The 23,532-nt window shown below is 40.7% G+C and overlaps 1 protein-coding gene across 11 annotated transcripts in view; it reads right to left on the reverse strand.

The window, feature by feature from the left end:
- Positions 1-742: 742 nt before the first annotated feature.
- Positions 743-23,532, reverse strand: part of Cadps (calcium dependent secretion activator) — a 406,170-nt gene continuing 383,380 nt past the window's right edge. For all 11 annotated transcript variants that reach the window (XM_090323391.1, XM_090323382.1, XM_090323373.1 and 8 more), the window contains 2 exons: positions 4,969-5,073; positions 743-1,994 (listed from right to left, as the gene is read on the reverse strand). In XM_090323391.1, the coding sequence (XP_090179517.1) occupies positions 1,815-1,994; positions 4,969-5,073 (285 nt within the window). In that variant the 3' untranslated portion in view covers positions 743-1,814. The remainder of the gene's footprint in view (positions 1,995-4,968; positions 5,074-23,532) is intronic.

Raw genomic sequence — 23,532 nt, forward strand, 5'->3', positions numbered from 1 at the left:
GCAGCATGCTTGTAAACAGAGCTCATGCAAACCTGGCAGGGGCAGAAAGTTCTGATGATTTGCATCTGCAGATCTCAAAGACTATGCACATGGGTGTGTTCCTTGCCGAGGGTTATTTTGTAGAGAACATTCTGCCTGGTCCTCTTGGAAAAGCAGTCACTTCTGTCAAGCCTTAGACAGCCTGAAGGAAAGGTCAGCCTGTTTAGAGACAGACACAAGTAAAGCTAACGAGACACATGTTTGATTTCCTTCAAATGTAGGTGATTATGTTGCTGACAGGGGCTGGGGAGTGAGAAGAGTACTCCCTGTCTTGGAGAATCTTGTAAAATGCCTTAACAAATATATAAGAATCATATATAATTGGCACACACTTTGTTTGAATGCAAACACTGCTGTTAAAGTGGTGCTTAAAAACAGTTTGTTGGCCTTCTCTCCATACAGGAGAAACATTTCTCTCGTTTACACTACTCACTTGCTTAGCAAACCCTTATTTATCCTATAATGCAAGCATAATCTGCCCAACATGTCCAAATGCCCACAGATCCTGAATTAGTGGAGTCTGAATTAGTGGAATTCTAGGCAGTTTCACAGAGAACCATAAGCATTTGAAAACAACCCACTCCAACTGTGTCAAGAACACTCTCTGAAAATGTACCTCTCCCTTCCCTTGTTTCTCTCCTCCTGTGACTTCTGTTTCAGTTCTGGCTTTCAAAGGAGACAGAGGAAGACAGACTCAAATGTATATTCTTAGGACATCTGAATAAGTATTTATTGAGAAGCCACAGTTTTCCACACATACATAACTGTTGGCTTTATATAAGGCAAAAGCAAGATGATCACTACTTTACACAAAAAGATACAGCTCTGCAGTCGACCCCCGGGGCCATGCAGTTACAGATCAAAATGCAATGTACATGACCATTATAAAAAACGTTGTGGAACAAAATAATTTAAATTATGGTTACAGTCTACTGAAGGGAATATCTGTATCTTATTATAAACACATTTATAATCTAGGGTTGTAGCTTAAACAGTTGGATTTGTTTTTACATACACTGTTATTGAAACAGAAAAGTGAACCGTGACATTGAATAGGAGTAACTTTGCTGAGAGACAATGGATCTCAAATGTGCTCAGTGCTAACTTATGATTAACATTGCCCCCTTATCATGGCAAGTTAGAGAATCAATTCATAATGTAGCCTTTTTTTTTTTGCAGGGATAGGCTAATGATAATGCTAAATAAAATGCTGGGATCACCAGGGGTGATCACAAGTGGTCCATTCTTCATTTTAGTCTTAGGGGTACAGAAAGAACCAAAAGTTGGCTTTTAGAGCCTTGCCTTTGCTTTTTACAAGAAAACAAAGCAGATCTATGTACTTAATTAAATTTATTTATGTACTCACTTAAATAACTGGTATCCACAGACATAAGACAAAGAGATGACAGCACCCCCACCTCAACCACAGACACCGCTGCCTTCACATACATTTCCCAGCAAGCGAGGCAAATGTAGTACATGAATGAAGCATCATTTGAACTTGGCTGATAACAGGGACACGCCTAGCAGTCGGACTACTGTATTCAAAAGGATGGTGCTCCATATTGCTTGTAAACATAGAGACATGGAAACTGAGGCAGGGAGGGTGGTGGTCATTTGCTAATCTTGGTACCACATAGCTAAAATGGCAATTGTATCGGTCAACATGGGCATGGTAGTGGACAGAAAATTCCCTAGTGGGGTTAACTAACAGACTAAAGGACATGCATTGATTACAAGACTCCTCCATCGCAGTGGGCTTGGGAGTGAACCATCTAATCATCTTCTTCGTCTTCTTCATCACTGTCCTTCATGCTGATGCCTTGCAGGCCCCCGCCCTCGCTCACTGATGCTGTGGCTTCCTCCACAGTGAGCCGGTTCCGGATGGTCTCATAGGTCTTGCTGTTTAAGGTAGAATCCAGGACTCCTTGCAATCGGAAATCCCTATAGGTTTTCTAAGGAGGGAAAAGATGGAGAGGTAAGCTAGATCTCATCTCCAAGGTGCAGAGGGAGAGGATGCAAAGCACAGGTGTAGGAATGAGAGCCCTGGCCGTCAGTGTCCCCTCTATGCATCACCAGGGGAAAAAGTCATTGAACTCAGATTTCACTTGGACTTGAAAACTGAGATTCATTGAGTGACAGAAAATGAGAAATTGTGACAGGATAAACTGTATTAGAGGAGACAAAGCAAAGCCCATAAGCTTGTGTTTATTCAGTTCCATAAAGGGAAATGTTCCATAATTGTTTTGGTTCCTTTTTTGGGGGGGGAGGGGACCTCATTCTTTTTCATTTTCCTCTTAGATTAGTATAATATAATTTGGTCGATGGTGTAAAGGAGGGGCTATCACATATAAATAATGAATCAAGTGATTATGGTATTTTGTGATTGCTGATGCAGTCTGGTCTTTTAGAATTTTTGAGTGTTATGATTGCATGAGCCATACCCCTCTGTCTCATTCACAAGATAGACATATGTACATTGGTATATGAAACCTATTATGGGTAGCAACAATTGTGGGAAAGCTGGAGCGCTAATGCCTCATCAATATGTTGCAGGCATGTGACTCATTTCTCATTTCCTTGGGAAAGAACTGTATCTATTCCGTTCACAACTCCAGGCTCTCAGGGAAGAAATTTGGCTCTTTTTCAAGAACAATGGTTTGGTTATTACTGAACCACAAGTTCTTTCTTTGTTCCTTCAGGCAATTTCTCTCGGATTTCCTTAGGTATCCTAAGAACTGTTTCCCGCCCCCCCCCCCCCGCCCCCCCCCGAAATCTCTTGGTGTTAATTGAACATGACCAGTAGCATCTGGCTGTTGTCTGCTTCATAATTTTCTCTTTTTTAAAATTTTTTAAACAATTTGTTGCATCACTCGGAATATCATTTCAGCTACTTATTCTGCTGCTTGCTTCTCCCACTGGCTGGGATAACTTGCTTACTGGGGCACGAGGGGAATGTTAACAAATTTTGACACCATGCTCACCATTTTTTAACCCCTATTTTTTTTTAATAGTCCATCACAAGCAGATACAGTGTTGACAGTCACAAGGTCAACCTTGTGGGAAGGTCATAGGTGGTGATAATCATGGCATTAATGAGTAAATGCAGTTTGACTTAGTGAAGCTCCATAATGTGAGGTCACAGGTCAGGTGACGGCAGGCCCCTTTGTTACTTTAGGTTCATTGTTTCATGGTGACTAGTGCACCATAGTAGTAGCCTGATTTAGACATTAAATGATAGGGTCATCCTATGGATCAAGTTGTGGGATCTCTGAAGAGGAGGAGGAGGAGGAGGAGGAGGAGGAGGAGGAGGAGGAGGAGGAGGAGGAGGAGGCAGCGGCGGCGGCTAGGTAGCCACTTCAACTGTGTTCTCCTTAAGGGAGAAATGGAAGAGTCTGAGTAAGTCATAGGTTAGACCAGCAAGCCAGATGGCTTACTGGAACTTTCCAACTTTTCAGTCAGCTCTTCTGTGGCACTTAGAATAGCTGCCAGACAAGGATGGGAAAATAAAGGAGAACCTATCGAGTAGTCTTCCCTTTATTCAAATTCCAGGGAATAGCCTGCCCCAGTGAAAAATCTAAAAGCCTGAGATGAAGGATTACGTATAGTTTAGAATTCTCCATCTGGTAACATGCAAGCAGGAGCTCACCTAATCTTTAGCCACCATGAGACAAATGAATGAAAGAATAGAGAGATCTAAGGGAGTGTTTGTTGAGAAAGAAAAATCAAACTAAATTATTATTAAAATCTACCCAGCAGGAGTCAAACAGAAAATTTCCCCACTTCTAATGTATTTATACCAAGAAAATGGAATTCAAGGAGCTGGGTAGTGATGAGTGAGTTTGCACAACTGAAGTCAAAATCAGAAAATGGATCATATTCCTGTTTTGAATACATATGTTTCTTTTATAAGAGCTGCAGAACAGACTGCCTGTAACCTTTGCTGGGTGGATGCTTTGTGAGATCAGATGCAGATGATAATTGTTCTCCTTAATTACACACATTGGAACAGTAATTGGTTTTAAGTCAGCAATGGGGTAGAGATGCACCTTTCTGGGTTGATTAGGACTAATCAAAAGGAACCCCCCCAACAAAATGAGAGGGGAGGAGGAGGGAGACTTTGGTAAACCGTGAAGATGAAAAATTCTGCTCTGTTTTTTGTTCAAGCATTTTAATAAGGGATTTGGAGCTTTGAATGGGAGTTTTTACATACCAATATTTTACAACACTCTATGGTAAAGCATCAAATGGAAACTGAAATGATCAAACACGTATTTACCCCCTTCTGTGATCTTATTATTTCATGTAAACCACTGAGGTTTCACGCTGAAATAATTATCATTAGTCCACAGCACACGCAGAAGAACAGGGGGAAAAAGCGACTTCCAGGGTATGTGATCTCACCTTTGTGATCCTTTACATTTGATTGTATACACGCATGGTAAGGGAAGCTACTTCAATTAACTATGAGAGCAATATTGGTTTTCATTCTGATAATCATCATAAGAGATAGTTACAAAATAGCTGGAGGTAAATATTTCCATTAAATTAATTGTGGCAGATTTTTATTTAATTAAACCATACATGAAATTGATAATCCAGGTGATTAGCATAATGGTATCCCAAGACAGTTTTTGAAAGTCTATGCAAAGGTAGCTAGTCTCTGTGACATTTCTGCATGGAAAATACACAAAGCATTTTTCCTTAGGTGGGTACGGGTCTTGAATTTCTTTCTTTTTTTAAATTATATTTTTCTTTGAGATCTGAGTAATAAATGAATCAGGTCTCACCCAGCGATTTCCCTGTACTTGGTGATGCTTTAGAGACCATCATATGTATACAAATATTCTTTGCCTTAAGGAAGTTCTATAGCTCGCGAATAAAATATAGTTCAGTAAACAAGAACAATAATTTTGTTTTAACTTTTACCTTTACCATCCTAATTAGTGTTTTCAGTTGGTATATGTGAAGCTGCAGATCCATCCGATCCGTCAACCAGGTACAAATGATGTTCATGGAGCTGTTGTACCATTGCTGAAAAAGAGACAAAAATTCTCCAGGCAACACGTCATGGAGGCATCTGCCAGGCAGGGAGGGAACAGGCCAGGTTTAGGCACCCTGCTCTGTTTCAGGAGGAAATAAGGTGGTTAAGGAGAATTTGAGAGCAGAGAGATTAAGAACAGCGAGTTACAAAAAAATAAAAATCACAAAGTGCTGGTTCGGTCTACAGGAGAATTGGCTTTGGACTTGGAATCACACACAGACCTCTTTTACTGTAGATATTTCATATGCACTTCATTCTGGGAGACCACCTTTTGCCCTTTGGGTTCTTTTTATCAATTGGTTAATTTCATTCAGTTTGAGATTCCAGGCATTACTTTATTTTTCTAGTGCCATTGTCTCCTGGGGCTTCCAGAAAATGGGGGCTTCTCCATGGAACTAATTGATGTGTATTGCCACTTACCATTTGAAAACCTTGGATCTCATGTGCTAAGTATAATTCTGGGAATCAGACTGAGAGCTTTAGGAACTGGAGGGGACATTTTTACTTTTATTTACCTGGCTGAAGCATTTCCAAAAAAAAAAAAAAAGACAAGAAGTGAAGAATTTCTGTTTAAGAACCCAACTGTACTGGGCAATGTACACGCCCTTCTATTGGCTGTGCAATCTGTTTTAATCTTAACACCAAAAAATTATGGAATATGAGAAAGGGGAAAAAAAACCATCTACAAATGAGCTCATTTCAAGCTGTTGAAATCATACTTCCCCTTAAGGGGGTTAAATTTTGCTTCTTGTCTGTGAAAAATGCTTGAAGCTGTGTCACTTTAGACTGCCACCCCTGTGGTGAAGGAAGTCTCTGGTGCAGTATAATTTTGCAGTACTGTTCATATATTCATAAATCTCACTCGGAGACATACGAACAGTGTTATGAAGTGTCAGTATGAAAAAAAAATCTAATCTTTTAAACTTCACCAGGTTTTTATTACGCTCTGCCGCTTAAACCAAACAATTTACAAATAAAATGAAAAGGTGTGGATGGACCTATATATTTATGTTATTGATAGGGTATCTATACAAACTGTACACAGACAAGATGCAAAAAAAAAAGAGTGGTTAGAAAATTGAGATGATATATACTCTCACGCTACCCAATACACACACACACACACACACACACACACACACACACACACACACACATCACATCGCACACTAGTGGGGATTCGAAAAGCATAAATAAAAACATGTTTCCGATGGTAACTCCACCCTTTCTCACCTAAAGATCATCCAAAATCAGTTTATGCCTAACACTCACAGTTTTTCTGAAGCCTTGTTTCTGACTTAATTTCTTTTCATTCTTTCTTTCTTTTTTTTTTTTTTAATTAATTTGGAGTTTTACTTGCAAGGTAGAACTGCCAAGTTTCACCTTGCAAGAAACGACAGTCTCAGCCCTCTGCAATCTCTTCTATCTAGACTCCTTCCTCAGGCAGCGCCAACTGCAGCTCTCCTTGGAGCCCAGCCGACACACAGACCACACTACCCCAATCGAGGCAGCACTGCAGCCTCACAGCCAGCTTCTGCTCTTTTAAAGATCATGGAGATGAAACCATCCATTTTAGGATCCTTCTGTCCCTTCTCAGAGAGCAGGCAGGTGGGGGTGGGGGGGTGGGTATTATTTTTCCCTGAGATGGGCAGTTCATTCCACAGTAGGGCTTGTGATCCGATAGGGTCAAGTTGCTCCAGGCATGGACAGGTTTTCCCCCTCTAGGGGTGAGAATATTTTACTGAACCAAATTTTGGGGAGTAGTGGTTATTGGGTGAAGAGAGGGTGTTTTTGGCACCTACTGCCTTGGAATTCTGCCTTGTTTCGCTGCCATAGAATCTGGGTTTATTAAGAAGGGGTCCAGGGAGAGGACTGCACGCCAGGTCTTGAGTGCATACGTGCAGGCGTACCTTATTCTCAGCAATGCAGGGCTCGCCTATTCTCACCCAGGCCTTTCTGTCCAATTCTACAGTTGCTAGCTGTATCTGAAATGCAATCTGGAAGCTCAAAACAATCTATTTGGAGCCAGAAACAAACTCTTCCTGCCCCTGGCCTCCTGGGGTTGGAAGTTGACTTTTAAGCAGTCCTAGGAGCCTCCCGGCCACACCTCCATGCCTGGAGTCCCATGATGGGTATATCTCTGGGACACAAAAGAGGAGTGTGGCACTCTGGCTTCTAGGCAGAGGTGGCATTTTGCTTTGGCTGTGACAACAGGCAAACCGGCGCTGGCTTATATTACTGCCAGCAAGCCTTGTGCAACATGCCTTTTTCTCTTCACTGAGAGACGTGCCACCTTTCAGAGAAAAAAAAAATAACACCCCCCCCCATCTATCCTACACACGCAGTTCCTACTCTTGAAAGTGGCTTTTAAATAATAATAATAATAATAATAAAACACAAATAACAAAATACAACAGTCTGGTTGTGCTGTAAGAAGATAGAGAGTAGGAAATGCAGTCAGCAAAGTTTTAGTGCATTACACTTACATTCCTACCCAGGAGAGCATGGAGACCCTGGATCACCCACACTTTTCCTCCTGGATCTCACATCTAGTAAAAGAAGTGTAAAAAAATGTATGATGCCCCATTGGCTACACACTGAAGGAGGCAAAAGGGAGTAAAGTCACTCCTTTCCAAACCTTATGCTCAGTAGATGAAATTGGAGGCACTTTTGGATACAGCACAACACTAAAACTTGATTTTTCCAGAAAGTGCTTAAAGGCATTTGGATGTTGGAGAAAGAAGGAAGCACTGTCTTCTAGAACTTTAAAATGTTAGAGGTGAAAAGAGACCTTCCTGATTATCTTTTGGAAAAAAGGAGACAAAGACCCAGAGGGAGGAAGAGACACCTTCAAGATCACACAGTGATCCCACACGGAAATTAGCTGATCATCTGCCGTTTCTTTCTGCTAAGCACACAGCTGATATGTGTATCTCCTCCCAAATCACATGGATAACTCGCCTCAAGCCACAGTGAAGATCTTGACACCATAGCCACTGTCTAACACCGTGAACCCTGACTTTCTTCCTCCTGGAAAGCCAGTTGTCAGATTCCAACCAGCAAGTTTCTGTGTGTCAGCATTGTTCCTATTCTCGTCATGGCTCCCAGTACTCATTAATCAGGTTTGCTTTATTTAAGATGGAAGCTAATGTAGCAGCAGATTTGTTATGATTCTTCAAAAGAGGAAATTCATAAAACATTTTAAGTTCTCCCCATTTTGTTTTGTCTTTGGTTCCGATAAGCCTTTTCTGCAGCTATCCTAACACCTGGGCACTACATTTTTGGTGAAAACGTAGTCACTCTAAATCTGTACTATTACGAATCATGAGCTGATGATATGCACAAAGTATTTATGTATAATTCTGACTCCTTGGCTTCCTTCTCTTAATTCATGGATCTTAATTTCAAACCTCTCAAATACAATTCCTTTAGAGGAATAGAATCTCCAGTAGCCTGGGCTCGTTTGAAATATGTCCCTGGGAGATAATTCTGTGAAGATCTAGACTGGGATCTCAAAGGAATTTCTATCACATTCTGGCCTGTGGGTTTTATGGACTGGGAAGGTAGGGAAATTCTGCAGTACAATTCTATAGAATACAATTCTCCTCTAACTGCCACTGGATCAGAAAGCTTCACTTTAAAGAAGCTAGAAGATGAATTGAAATGGCCAAACTCTTGGGTTCAGGCAATCCTCTTGTCCTTGCCTCTTCAGGGTTAGAACCAGAGGTCCATATAGCTGTGTCTAGGTAGCTTTTCTTCCTTTCTACAACGTTGGAGTTAAAGAGCACAGGACCACACACACACTTGAGATTGTGAGCTTGAGCAACTTAGATTCTCAGAAACTCAGTTTCCTGATGGAAATGGAGCCTAAGTGGGTGGACATAGACTTTTTCACTTGGGTAATGAAAAACTATCAGTAAAGCTCTTGGTACCCACAGTTACCACAGACATTAGCTGCTATCACCAGTACCTTCAGCCACCCCACTTAAACTACTACCATCACCCTCATTGCTTTTTACAGTAATTTTTTTTGTCTCTCACCTAAGAGACACCCCAAACAAAGGAGAAAACAACACGAGTTACCAGGGAAAACCAGGTGGTGGACAAGCATCACATGTAGCATTCCTATTGGAATGTTTCATGACACCCAAGTTACTGTCACTTCAATTGGAAGGCTATTTCCTGGTAGATCATCGTCCCGAACTGTAAAGCTATCCTGAGTGTGTACGACACACATTTTAAGCTTAAAGTTGTCTACATGGACTCTTGGGTTAAAAGGTTTCAGACAGGGAGTGAGAGCTTTCTTAAACCCTCTGGGGATAAGCCAAGTTTCCCCCTGGTTTGGCTCCTTGTTAGATGGATAACCTTCAGCAAACTCCTTACCCTTCAGATCCTTGGTCTCCTCTTGGGGTTAATGCCAGTATCTACTTCATAGGATTACAGTGAGCATTAATGGAGGTAATTCATGTAAAGTGCTTAGGAGAGTGATTATCATATAGAAAGCACTCAAACAAAAATTTAGCCTCTGAATTGTTAGAAAAGACAACAGACCCTCAACTTGTGACACAAAGGAAGATTTCTTGATCCATTTCCAGTAGCAGGTTAGGCTGTTAATATGCAGACACCCTCAAGTTACATAGTCTGCCTTCAGACTTCTTGGTAAGAAATCCTGACTTACAAAGTATCACTTCATAACACTGAGGATCCCTATGGCAGGCTAAGGCAGAATCAAATACTTTTACAAAGATTGTAATGGTTTGGTCATCATGGGTTTTTTTTTGCATTAATTTTAATATTATTGGAATGTTGCACTGAAACAGTAATTTATTTTGACTATTCTATTTTTGTTTTTTCCTATAATTTAGCAATGGAGAAGAGACTTCTTTACCCTCCCTGGGGTTTATTGTTTCCTAGATAGAAACTTTAGCACCTGGAAACGTGCAGCACTGAGAGATAAGAGGAATAATTAACACCTCATTGGACAACATAGGGTTCACAGAGGATGGGCTTCTGTGTAGATTTGGATAATTCACAGTACCAAGCCATGGTGCAGAGGTTACCAGAGAGCTGTGTCTTCTATCATGCAACTACCATGATATTAATTTGATACTCTAAAGAGACATTATTTTAATGGGCCATTGGTTTTCGGTACAATTCACATATAGAGTAAGAGGGTAGTGGGACAATGAATAGAAACTGAAAGGAGCTAGAACCATTAACTATATTTCCATAATCATATACTACAAGTATAACTTATCTTTTAATTTATGCCAACATCTCAGTCAGAGAATACCATTCTCTAACTCTTTGGACTTTCCTGTTTTTGAGCAAGTATTTTTTCATACAGGTTTCCTGACATGCAACCCCATTCATGTGTGTGATCTTACACACACACACACACACACACACACACACACACACACACACACACACACATACACACACACAAGCTTTTGCAAAGTTTAAGAAGTTTTATTTTCATTGAACACTGGTTAGAAATGATTAGAAAAAGTTTGATGAAAGTGAGGGTTGTCACTTTTTTTTAACAAAGATGAACTTTTTTTCATTTTCTCTCTCTAATGGTTCTACCATTTCTTATCTTAATTTTTGTTGGTGATGTCCAATTGCTCCTGGGAGAAATTTCTCCATGTGGACAATTTGAGTGCTAGGAAAAAATACAACTTGATAAATGCATACCCAAAGCTGGACACAGTAATGGAAATGCAAACATAACTATATAGACATAAAAACCTATGACTCTATAGATGTAATGTTTTATTTCATAAATTAATATATTCCCTCCTTGAACACTTATTTGTTAAACTTGTCATTTAAAATATGATGTAAAAATCAATGTTAATAAATTCTTTAATAAAAAAATACAACTTGAAACAAGTTAGTTTTAGCACAATGGCTTGAATTTTCCTAACAGAAATTTAGAGACCAAAAAGTTACAACATTGGTCAAAATTTCAGCCTGAACATCATATCCCAAACTGTAACATGTTCAGTAATAAGAGAGGGTAAAATCCTACAACCGTCTCCTGCCGTGTGAAATTAAAGATGTCTAGCTGGGCAACAGAGGCTCACACCTGCAACCCTAGCTACTCAGGAGGTTGAGATCTGAGGATTGTGTTTTGAAGCCAGCCTAGGCAGGAAACTCCATGAGCCTCTCATCTACAATTAATCAGCAAAAGGCCCAAATGGAAGAGTAACTCAAGTGCTAGAGCACCAGTCTTGAGTGAAAAAAAGTAAGGGCTAACGCCTAGGATCTGAGTTCAAACAACAGTACTAGCATGAAAAATGTCTTCAGGACATGAAGGCATAAACCCAGTGAAAACAGTCAAGAGTCTTTTTCTTTAAAGAAAAAAAGTATTGATTTATCACATGCATAATGTAGAATCTCACCTTTAGTAAAACACATACATGCTTTCATGCACACACACACACACACACATATACACACCAAGATATGTTGTTTTCTGGCTATAACTGATAGAAATATTATAAAAATAAATTCTTAAAACTTACAGCATTTGGTTAAAAGACCAACAACCACATCATGAAAAATACTTCCACATATTTCCTTTGAATAAAAATTGTGACTCTTGATATCCTCAGTGACTGACGAACTCTAAGAGGCATACCAATTATTATGCATTCTCTAGACTAGCAGGTTGCAGCCATGTGTGGCTGGGAGGCTAAGCACAGAAGGCCTGTGGATTGTTCAGAGTCAGTCTGTAAGCAGTGCTCTAGTTGAGAGTCCCATCCCCCACATCTTTAGTTCACTGAGAAGGAAACAGATTCTGAGAGGCAAAGCAGTAGTTCTAGTCATTAGTGAGAGAAGCTGGATGTGGGGGCACATTCCTATAACCCAGTACTTAGGAAGTTAAGGCAGGATGATTGTAAGTTCAAGACCAGCCTGGACTCCAAAGTGTGCTCCTGTCTTAAATAACCAAATCAAAAAGAAACAACAACAACAAAAACATAAAGTTGGAGAGGCAGTGTAATGCAATAGTTTGCAGAATGTCCTTAGCCCTGCTGTCCTATGTCTGCATCTTGAAAAGTCTCTTTTAACCTACGAGATTCTTCAGGTGACAAGTCTTGGTTTCCTCATCTGTTTAAGGGGACTATGACCACCACTATTCTAATAAAACAATAACAACACATTTAGGGTTGCTCTGGAGGTTATATACAGTAAGAAGCGCAGTGCTCAGCACAGGGCTTGGTGTGTTTCCTCCTTCTCCTCTTCCTCCTCCTCCTCCTCCTCCACTTCTTCCTCCTCCTCCTTCTCTCCCTCCCCATCCTCCTACTTCTTCTACTGCCACTTTTGCTCCTCTTGCTCAAGACTAGCATTCTATAACTTGAGCAGGAGCACCACTTGCGGCTGTTTCTGTGATTAACTGAAGATAAGAGACACACATTTTTCTGCCTGGGCTGGCTTCAAATCTTGATCCTCAGATCTCAGTGTCCTGAGTAGCTAGGATTAAAGGTGTGAGCCACTGTCACTCGGCATATGAGCCATTCTTATGTGAGCCGTGCTAACCTACTCTGCTTCACAAACAAGATATCAGGTTGTCTCAAGTGGGAGTGGTATGAAACCTTCTGAGCAGCTTCCATTCTTCTGGAAATGCCTGAGCCAACAGGTCATTTGGTAACTGATTGTAAGCAACCTGTATTTTTGGACTGAAGGGGTATGGTGAAATACGGGAGAATTGTTATCTTTTCTCTGGAAAGTACCCTTTCTCCATCTCAGCACAGCCATGTAAGTAGGCTCACATCTTGTCTAATGGAGAAATGACTTTATTTGTTGGCAAGGAGTCAAAGGGAAAGATAATACCTTGACCACGCCCCATGTGAGTAAACTCTTCACTTTGTTTTTTGCTGACAAAAGTGGGTAATTATTGGGAAAAAATTCCCAGCAACTATTTAAATTGGGGTATTGAAACACTGTAATGAAATATTTCACATTCGAAGCTTTCAATGCCTATTTCTTTCTTACAATTTGGGTAATTTAAGAACCTGTGAAAAGCACCACCCAGATTTTCTCTACATTTCTACTAAAGTACCCATAGCTTCATTAAACGATGTCACAGCTCCACAGCCCTGCAGGTGTCTTGGGCCTTACCATCGCCAAAGATCTGGTTGTATTTGGGGGTTCTAAGCAAAGATTCAAGAAGGGTACGACAAAGAAACCTGGCTCATGAAAGCCATCTCTGCCAAGTGGGCAATCTGGATCTGCTGTATGCAGTTCACAGCAAGTTTTGGGATTTGTCAACACCCTCCAAAGGCTGAACAAACACTTTTTAAAAGGCACATCATCCGAATGCTTTCAGTAATGAGGACACTGTTGAAAGATGCAATCTTTTGCCTCATTTGAGTGTTGCTGTAATTCAAGATTTGATCTTCCAAAACAACTGCTCTTACAAATGGGTATTTCCCAGCCACAGCTTCAGGACGCTCAGCTAAAAGCACAAAGCCATAACCAGATATCCACATCAAAAGCCACAGATTAGCAGCGTGGCCTATCTAAGATGCCCCAATGTCCTTTTAGTTGAAAATGCCCATTTATTTTTCCCCCCTCTCAACTTTGTAATTCTTAAAATGCAAGATAACTCATTTTAATGAGATCTTTACAAAGCTTATTACAGTTCTTCAAGGTGGCCTGATGGAAAAGTCTGTGGACTATACCTCTGCTGAGGCTGAGAACCCCTTGTTGAGACCATGGTTTCAGAAACTCAAGCCATCCACAACCTGGTGCTTGGAGAATCTGGCCACTCACCTGCTTTTCACCTTTGTTTATAAAAGAAGGATAATGGAAAAAAAATACTTTTTAACAAAGAGATTTGTTTCTGTTTAAAACTTTTGATTTTACTACAAGGATAGGAACCTGGAACTTAGCACTTGAGTAATATCCTAGTGGATCCTGCTTTCCAGGGGTGAGTTCATGGTTCCAAGGAAATCACCACTAAGGCAAAACTGTGCATGCTTAGGATGCACAGTGTGTGTGCTGTACTGCGAATGCTTCATTCCCTTCCCTCATAATACCACTGAACTTCTGCTCCAAACAGACCTCCTTTTCACATATCTCAAATGTTCACTTTAGGACCCATTCACTTTTCTGTTTTGCACAGCCTTTGCTTTTTGGGAGGCATAATTAAGGGCAGGGACATATTCATATATCACATATACGATATACTGACAATAATGCAGGGCTGAATTGAATAATGCAGGGCTACAAATGTATTCATAGCAATTACTAATATTTGCTTTGAAGTTTGTTTTCTCAAATTTAGTATATATATTTTCATGATGATTGGTCAAAACCAATCTGTATAATGAATCTGCAAATAGAGTCGGTTTGTTATACTTTAACTCCCTCAGAAAAGGTCTAAATAGTATCTTGGTGTGTGTGTGTGTGTGTGTGTGTGTGTGTGTGTGTGTGTGTGTGTGTGTGTGTGTGTGTGTTGGTCCTGGGGTTTGAATTCAAGGCCTCTGCACTATCTTTGAGCTTTGGTGCTCAAGGCTAGTGCTCTACAACTTGAGCCACAGCTCCATCTCTTAGAGATAGGAATTTCATGGACTTTCCTACCTGGACTGGCTAAAAATTTCAATTCTGACATCTAAGCATTTTTGAGCAGCTAGAATTATAGCTGTGAGCCATTGGTACCCAATGAAAGCTCTGTGTTCAAGGCTATTGCTCTACCACTTAAGCCACAGCAGTACTTCCAGTTTCTTAGTGGCTAATTGTACATAAAGTCTTATCTGCTTTGACTGGCTTCAAATACCAATCCTCAGATGTCAGCCTCCTGAGTAGCTAGAATTATAGATATGAGCTACTGGCACCCAGCTAAATTTTACCTCTTTTAAGACATGAAATTTGGAGAAACACACAATAAACTTTTTTTTTAGCATCAATATTTAACATCAAAATGATGAGTCCCAACTGAAACTCCTGATAAATCCATTACAATCTTTGAACCGAAATGTCAGTCCTATCAATGTCAGTTACCAGGTTGGGGAGAATAGAATGAAAGGACTGAGTCTTAAAGGATCATTTCTTATAATAAGCGAGGGAGTTTAACCTGAAGTTTAGTTTACTTGGGTAATGTAGAGGTCTCTCTCTGGAAGATACATTTTGTGTTTTTGTTTTACTGATTTGGTTAACCTGTTGACAGTCTCAGTAAACTATACAAGCGTGCCAAAGCCAGACTGTTAATGATTTTGTTTTGTATAATCAGATTGCATGAACCCCAACATTACAAAATCCCCTTTTATGCCATCTGATTTCATGGGTTGGTCAGCCAGTAAGGTCAGAAGTAACTGGAAAGGAGATGGGATGATCTCTAAAATTGGGCTTTTTCTTGTCTAAGAATCATGGTCTTGCTAAAAAGAGCTTACTACTTTTGAATCTGAAAATTAAAGCCAAAGATCAACTCAGGGATATCTATTTAAAGACGGCACCACCTGTGATGACAACACCACCTGTGATGAGAATTTCAATTATGATTTTCAATTGAAATCTCACATGTGATTTTTGTGAATACCATTCTTCCATCACTTGTACAATTTGAGTAAATGCTGTTAGACAAATATGAAGTGGATACCATAAGTAAAATTAAAGACATAATCACACACCAGATTTTAGAACATCACTATTCAGAATAGCCATGTTGGAAGTCACCTAGTCTACCAGAGAATGCACAGAAAAACAAAATTACACACATCTAATGGGATTAGTTACCCTTAAAAATGGAGTAAATGTTATCATTAGCCACAAAATAAATGGATCTTTAGGCAATATATGAAGCCAATCCCCCCACTCTCATATACACAGACACCCCACAAATGCTGTATGATTTCCATTACTATAAGGTAGTCAAACTTGTAGAAACAAAATAAGTTGTTGGGGAACAAGGAAATGTGAAAAGTATAGGTAGAGAATTTGTTTTGCAAGATGAAGAAATGTCTAGAGGTTTGTTGCATAATACTGTGGATCGACTTAACACTCACGGAACTTACACTCAAGAAAGGTAAAGATGATACATTTGATGTAATGGCCTTTCACCGCAACCAAACAATCATGACAACACCAGAAGACAAATCATTTCCCATTCTGAAAAACAAAGCAGCTTTCCTAAATAAAAGTTCGGCTGTGTAGCAATGCACATATTCTAAGCTGAAGCATCCAACCAGGCTTTACAGATCAAAATGAAAAATCTTTGTAAGATCAATGTGGGCACTTCATTTATTCGCCGTACTGAGACTATATCTCTAGGTTTAGGTTTTCAGACTCTGAAGAACAAAGAACAAAGCTGGTAGCATTGGCTCAGTGACTTATTTAGTTTATTTAAAACATGCCACGGGGCCAACATTTCTGAATCTGTGAAACAGAATTAAATGAAGCTCAGGGATGGGATGATCACGGTGGATGCTCATAGAAAACTGAGTCCAAACAACAGAAAGGGATCCAAGTCCCGCACGGCAAGCCCTGTCACTTCATAGGCTTTCCTGGAGGCTCTCCCTCCCCCCAGCTGACCCTCAAAGCCCCAATTTTCCAAGCTCAGATTTGATCCAGCAGCTCTCAGTCGGCACTTGGGGCCCAGTTACCAAAAAGGGCAGCAACTCCCTACCTAGCGTCCCCCTCACTCCAACACACTTATTAAGGTTTGGAATGTGTGTTCAGGAAGCCCTTATTTTAGGAAACAATTAAGGAGAATTAAGCTAATAATGCAAGGCAGGCAAAGCTTTTGCCCTTTGCTGAGAAATCACTCCTACATGGAACGCTTGTACTAATAAAAATCATGTATTCCTTAAATGCCTCGAAATGATCTTTGCACCAAGCTCGGCAATTAACACTGCCCCACTGAGGAGCATTTACGCCCCTTGAGCAGAAGGATTATGTCCGTGTTCGCTCTACCAATGTCTTCCTTCCAAATAAAGGCAGTGTGAGTCTCTGGACTGGGGACAGAAATCGCTGCAAGCAGGAAATTTTGAAGCAAGTTCCATTCCCTTCTCATCTTGGAGGGTGGCAAAGTAGAGAGGAAGGAGGCCATGGCAGGGATCTTCTGGCTCACCTATCCTTGACCTCTAAGTAGTAAGCGAAAGGCCTTTCTTGATGTGGCCTTGACCTCTTGTATGGAGGGGATCATTCCCTGTCCTCCCTCCCCCAACCGAGTCTTCCCTTCAGAGTAGCCATTAATGCGCTTTCTTCTGGGCTCTAAGTAACAGACATCTCAGCTCTCAATGTGGGCAGGAAGTGACCGCTGGGTAAAAGAGGGACAGAGACCCTCCAGTTCCATGCTCTGTCTCCTTGACAACACCCTAGCCAGTAGTCCCCGGAGAACAGACTTAATTTCTTTTCTTCCTCTGCCCACCCTCCTTGCTCCATGCTTCTTTCTTCCCTCTTTCCTTAGATGCAAACGTACGACATCCAACATAAAGTTGCCGAAATAGCAATCTTGTCTCTGAATATATAAATTGCAAAAATTGATATGAATAAATCTGCAAGTAGCACACTGATTGTGGCACATTTTATCAAAAAACGACGCTGGGTTGCTCGGTGGCTGGGGAGGGGGTTGGTGTCATTACACATACAGAAAAAACATCTGCAAACTCCCAGTTTCTTTACTTAGAACTGAAGAGAGGCATGACCTCCTGTTCCTTGCCATGAACCTTGAGTTCACACTCATATTTTACATGTTACAGGAAGCCACAGCTCGCCCCGGGGGTGCGGCAAACAGACACGCCGAAGCCAGATGTAGCCCCCCACCCCTTGCTCCTTAATGCACCTGAAGAAGCGGGCAACTCGACATTCAAAAGCTGCCATGCTCGGTAGCTTAAGGTCACTTCAGATTTTGTAAAGAGGAGGACAAAACCAGGAATGCTTCCAGGGCTGTGCTGTCAGCAGGGAGGCAGAGGGATTACAAGAAACCTGTGACTCTGCCTCTTTCTGCCTTTGCTGGTAGTTTTTTTGTGTGTGAACAAGTGCCATACAACAGATTGAGCCTCGTATAAAGGCCTGAGACTGTGCAAGGGCTCCCCGCTGGGCCTCAGCTGTGCTTGCAATTAGCAATAGGCACGCAGTGATTACTGTTGGGGTAGAGGATGGCAATGCGAAGTGACAAGTTTTATGGGGGAAGTTGGGAGTGGGGATGCTCTGCAAGTTTCTTTCTTTTTTTCCTTATTCTAGGAAAAAAAAAAGAAAGGAAACAAAACAAAACAAAACAAAACAAAAAAACTCCCTCTCCTTTCTTGGGAGGTTCAACCTCCCATCTTGGTTAAAAAAAAAAAAAAAAAAAAAAAGGTATTTTTCTCCCCATCGTCATTCAAAAAGAATCTTAACAAAATTGTTGAAAGAATATTTCTTTTTCTCGGTGCTTCAGAACGCAGGTTTTCTAGGTCAGAGCTCCCTTGCCGTCCTATTTAATGTCAGAAATACCCATTTGCCTCAAATTAGCAAAGAGCTTGGAGTTGAGGGAAAGAGATTAAGCATACAAAATTACTCAGCAGGTGACAGTGGGGTGGATTTGGGGGTTGAGAAGTCTTTAAAACTGACTACAAGACATTATATACTTCTGACAAAAGAACATAGTAATCCTACCTGCTTGCTTTAACCACTGTTGTTTGCCTATTATTATGTGCTTTTAATGCTCATGAGAGCAAAACTATTGCTGATACTACTCAATTACCATAGTAACTCACACCAGTGACCTCTTATCGCAGGGCTCCCAGCCCAGCTGAACCAATCCACAGAGTTTGTGTCTTTTTTTTAAAAAATATTTAAATGGTGACATATACTTGGACTGCAATGCTCTAAACAGAAGCTAGTCCTGTCTTTGTCTAGGATCAGAACTTGTTTCCAGATTGTGAGTGAAGAGTCTTTCACCTTCTCATCCAAGGAGGTGTCAAGGTCTATGGATTTGAGGCTGTGCAGTGCCTTCAAGAACATCACGAAGAGATGTCCAGTAAAAAGAAACAAAACAAAACAGGCGGCATCAAAGGCCAGCTGCCTCCCAGCTGCTGGGGAGGGGGGTGGAGAGGAGCAATAGGCCTGGGGTGAGGGGTGTGGGGAGGAGTCTGGCTTCCTACTACTGTCTCCAAAGTTTCAGAGGAAGGACACTGGCGGCTTTTCTAGAAAACCGTTGTCCTTTGTCATGTTGATGGGCATAAAATCTGACTGTACATCTCAAAAAGGAAATAAAAGTAGAACCTAGCACATGCTTTTCTGGCTTCCTTTTTGACCAGCATGTGAACATGCAGGTGAGTGCATCTATGCATGTTGCAGTCTCCATAAGTGCTACTGCTGATTCAGAACTGAATTGTACTCACATATTCTATATGAAGTCCTGTCATAGAGAATCAATTTAACTGGATATATCTGACTGAAGAGCCACTTTTTCACAAGCTCCTTACTAATATTTCTCAGGAGATTTGCATTACAATGCATCCCTTTTGGAGAAGATCTGTATGGGCATTGACAATAACTATTACAATAAAAATCACCATAGCAAACACGCTCAGTAAGCACTTATGGGTCAGAGACTGTTTTAACAGTTTATATGAATTAATCTCATCCAATTCTCCTGACAACCTCAAGAGGTCGTGACTTTAAATCTGATTTTACAATCTCATTGGTATATAATATTAGTATGCTTTCATTTCCTATGAAAAATAAAGGGAAATATCATAGATCATAATTAATAATTGGCTTCCAATTTTTATTACATTTTTCTGCTTCTGATGCTCACAGAAACTGAAGCCCATGGCTTCCTTAAGTACATATTTTTTTCTTGAATTATATGATTTCTTAACATCCAGTTAAATGAAGCACAAGAGAAACTTTGTACTTTCAATGTAGCCAGACAGCAAAATATACCTTCCTTATTATCTCTTTTGATTTTGATTACTCAAACCCTGCACTTCTGGATGAAAGAATACAGTTTAGACATTAGAGCTGTACCTGCCTCTATATAAAATGATCTCTGAAACCACAGACCATTGGGAAATGGAATAAAAATATAACTAGAAGTTAAACTTTGAATGAAGGAAGAAACATTGATCTCACATCAGCTGTTGGAATATCTCTTGGCTGATTAACAGAACCAAGCACAACAAATCAGGACATGCTATGGTAGGACTCCTGTCAGACAGATAAGTTCTTGTGGCAAATGTCAGGGGCTAACACCTCACTTTTGACAAGTGAACTAGGAAACTTTATGATATGTAGGAGAAAATATACCTGGAATTTCTCAGTTCAGGCCATTTCCCTCTCCAAGAGACACAAATAATGAGCCCAATGAGATTAAGCCCCAGTAACCTTCTTCTAACCAAGACTTGTCTGCCACCTGGGTCTTCTGGGCAGGTGTGCACTTTGGGCATTAACAAACTGACCACTGCTAACAATACCTTTTTCTGAGGCCTATTTTTCTCTGGATATGTTAGGGATTTAGTTATAGGCCTCCCTGTGCATTGAGAAAATGGACCCCCATGCTTTTAGCCTCTGTCCTCTCAAAGGAACCTACTGTTTGGAGAAAATGTATAGTTAACAATTCAAATTCACACTTTCAAGTCACCTCAATCGTTTGAGGCTCAATTATGTGAGGAATGAAATTCTAGTTTTGGTGGCACATCCTACTGCTTATTATCCATGTGAGAAGGCTGAACAATTGATCTGCAAACTATTCTCAATAGGCAGACAAGCATTTAAGAGGTGGAAGAAGGATTCAGAGTATGAACTGAATTCAGATTATTCACGACCAGCATCTGCCCACCCCTCTGTGCACTTCTTAGGTATGGGAACTGCATTTAGAGTTTAACTGCATTAATTCACCAACAGATTGACGTAAGCAACTGAAAATGAAATTTGCATACCATATAGAAATGATTATAGAAATCATACTCTAAAATAAGGATTGTAACTCATGTACAGAACGGAAAGATAAAGTGCCAACTTTGTCTTTTTAAAACAGGGTTGGTTAATCACATTAGGGCTAATTTCATAATTCGCACACATTAAACTTTCTATAGTCATGAATCACTAGAGTTTTGCCAGCCAAAGTAGAAATCCTTACTTTGGAATATTCACATTGACTGTAAAGAGTTGTATTCCTGTGCTGAGGTGGTTTTAATCATTCCTCTCACTAAAAATAAGTGTAGCCTGCTTATTCACATAATAATTTCTATGCTACTACCTGCAAAGAGTTCAGGTAAATGAAATATTACTGTTCAATCACACTGTTTACAAACAGACAATGTAAGGACACAGTACTCTTCTAGAAGGCACCGTGTTGAGTCTCAGAGTTCAAAGACTACAGAACCAAGTCAATAGAACTGGATTTAGACACCTTTTCAAAGTCTTCTATGCAGTTTTAAAATTAGATCTAGGGCAACTCGGTGAACACAAGTTCTCTGGGGGCTGGTTTCTTGGTAGCAAGAGTAAGATCTCTGTAGGGGCCAGAGGTGGCAATCAGTGGTTTCCATAAAAGGAGTTAACAAAGAAAGATTAGGGGAAGGACAAAACTCAAGTAGTCCAGGGGCTGAAAATGCCTTGGGTTTCAACCTAATAGGAAGGATGGAGGAAAGATGGCAGCACAGGTGGACTGGAGAAGGCCTCTTAAAACCCTAGGGTGTCCATAGCACTGCCTGTTTAGGGAGGCCAGGAAACAAGTTCTGATGCCAGGGCACAGGGAAAGGTTCAGGAAAAGTGCCGCTTTGCAAAAAGTTAACATGTGTTTTCAGCACGTTGCATCTGGGCTCTGCCTCCAATGGCGCCCTTTCCTCTTGCTTTATTTTTAATCTCAGGAAACCACATTCCCCTCTTGCTACTTCTCACTGCGTGATTCTATTTTTTTTCTCTCTCCGTCTTTCCCTCTTTCTTTGTAGGAGGAGGAAAAAAAGAAAAAGAATCCTACATATTTGCCAGATCACTTACCCGAACCTTACCCTGGGGAGCCAGCCCTCCCATTTTGGAGGAAGGCACAAACCTCAGACCATTGTTCTTATGTAAGATACACATTCAGCCTTGCTGGCTTCCCATAAACACAGGTAATTTTGGGATCCACTAGCCAGGAGGATAAGAAACCTGCACACAGAAGTGTTTAGATAGGTCCAAGTCCTGGTCCCAGAGAGTTAAACCATAAATCAGCCATGAGTTAATATGTGCGGCCGCAAGGCTTCCCCTCCCCAAGGCGCTCTCCCCCTCCCCCTCCCTTTCTGGAGGCGACAGAATAAGAAATTAAACACTTGTGGGTTCATTCGAAAGAGTGAATGAAATTGAATAAGCTCTCAGTACTTGAGGCGCACAGCGAGCGCCTGAATGGGGCAAACCTCCTAAGTTGAATGGAGTGTCTTTTGGGACCAATTTGTCTCTTTTCACTCTTTATTCTTCCCTTTTTGCTGACAGATGTACAAAGGCGGAACTGCGCCGTGCAGCTTTATCTGCACGCACCCCAGCAGCTGTCACTTTCGTCGAGCAAGTTAATCAAGCAAATGCCACCATATCCCACTTTCTATAAGGAACAACATGTTATAGACAGTAGTCTTGCTAGAAAGAGACTTTATTTTAACTTTGATTGGCTTGGTTTTCCCTACCCCTCCCAATACGTTCTTCCTTTCACCCCCCAAAATATAAAGGAGGGGGGAAGGAGGGCTGGCCCAAGCCAATGATTTAACTCTCAAAAAGGTTAGATTTAATACTAATATTGTGTGAGTGGGCTATGGATTCATTTAGAGTTCTTTTGTGAAGACTGAGGGATGCCCTTGGTCTGGTTTGGTTTAGTTTTGTAATTTTTTTTTTGTATTTTTGTATTTTTAGTGTTTAAGCTATTGTTTGTGCTAGATTGTTAAGGTGGCGTGTCTCCAGTTCTAAAAAAGCAAAGTGGAGGGTGGAAAATAGTATTATGCTGCGGATGTCTTGGATTAATTTAATTCTCTTTTCCTTTATAGAGCAGGTTGTGTTATTTACATATTTCTTTTGATAAACCTCCTTGCTGACCAAGCTTACAAAGACTGCCACTAAATAGATAATAGCATTGCTTTGTGAATCTTGCCGTTAGTGAGTTCTTTAAGCTGAATGGCCAAATTTATTTCAAATGTGCACCAACAAATGCACACAGGCTCCATCTCCCTAATTCTGTGGAAGCCAAGTGGGGAGCCTTTGAAAGAATTCCCTTATGTCCCTGGCTCTGCAGGCACAACTACTTGGTGGTGTTCAGAAAGGGCAGGCAGGATTGAGCCTGATTTAATAGGCACAGAACAGCCCTCAGCCCCTGCCCTCAAGCCCCCACTCACTCAGAAAAACTCAATGCCAAAACCAGACATATTTTGAATAAACAAACTCTTTGGAAACAATACATCTAGACCACTTTTCACTGGCCATGGGATTTGTCACATTCTAGAGTTGACTACAGCTGACAGATCTATCTAGGAAGCTTTTTAAAAGCTTCAACA

This window comes from Megascapheus bottae, chromosome 2, assembly GCF_031878675.1.
Source record: "Megascapheus bottae isolate mThoBot1 chromosome 2, mThoBot2.hap1, whole genome shotgun sequence".
NCBI lineage: Eukaryota > Metazoa > Chordata > Mammalia > Rodentia > Geomyidae > Megascapheus > Megascapheus bottae.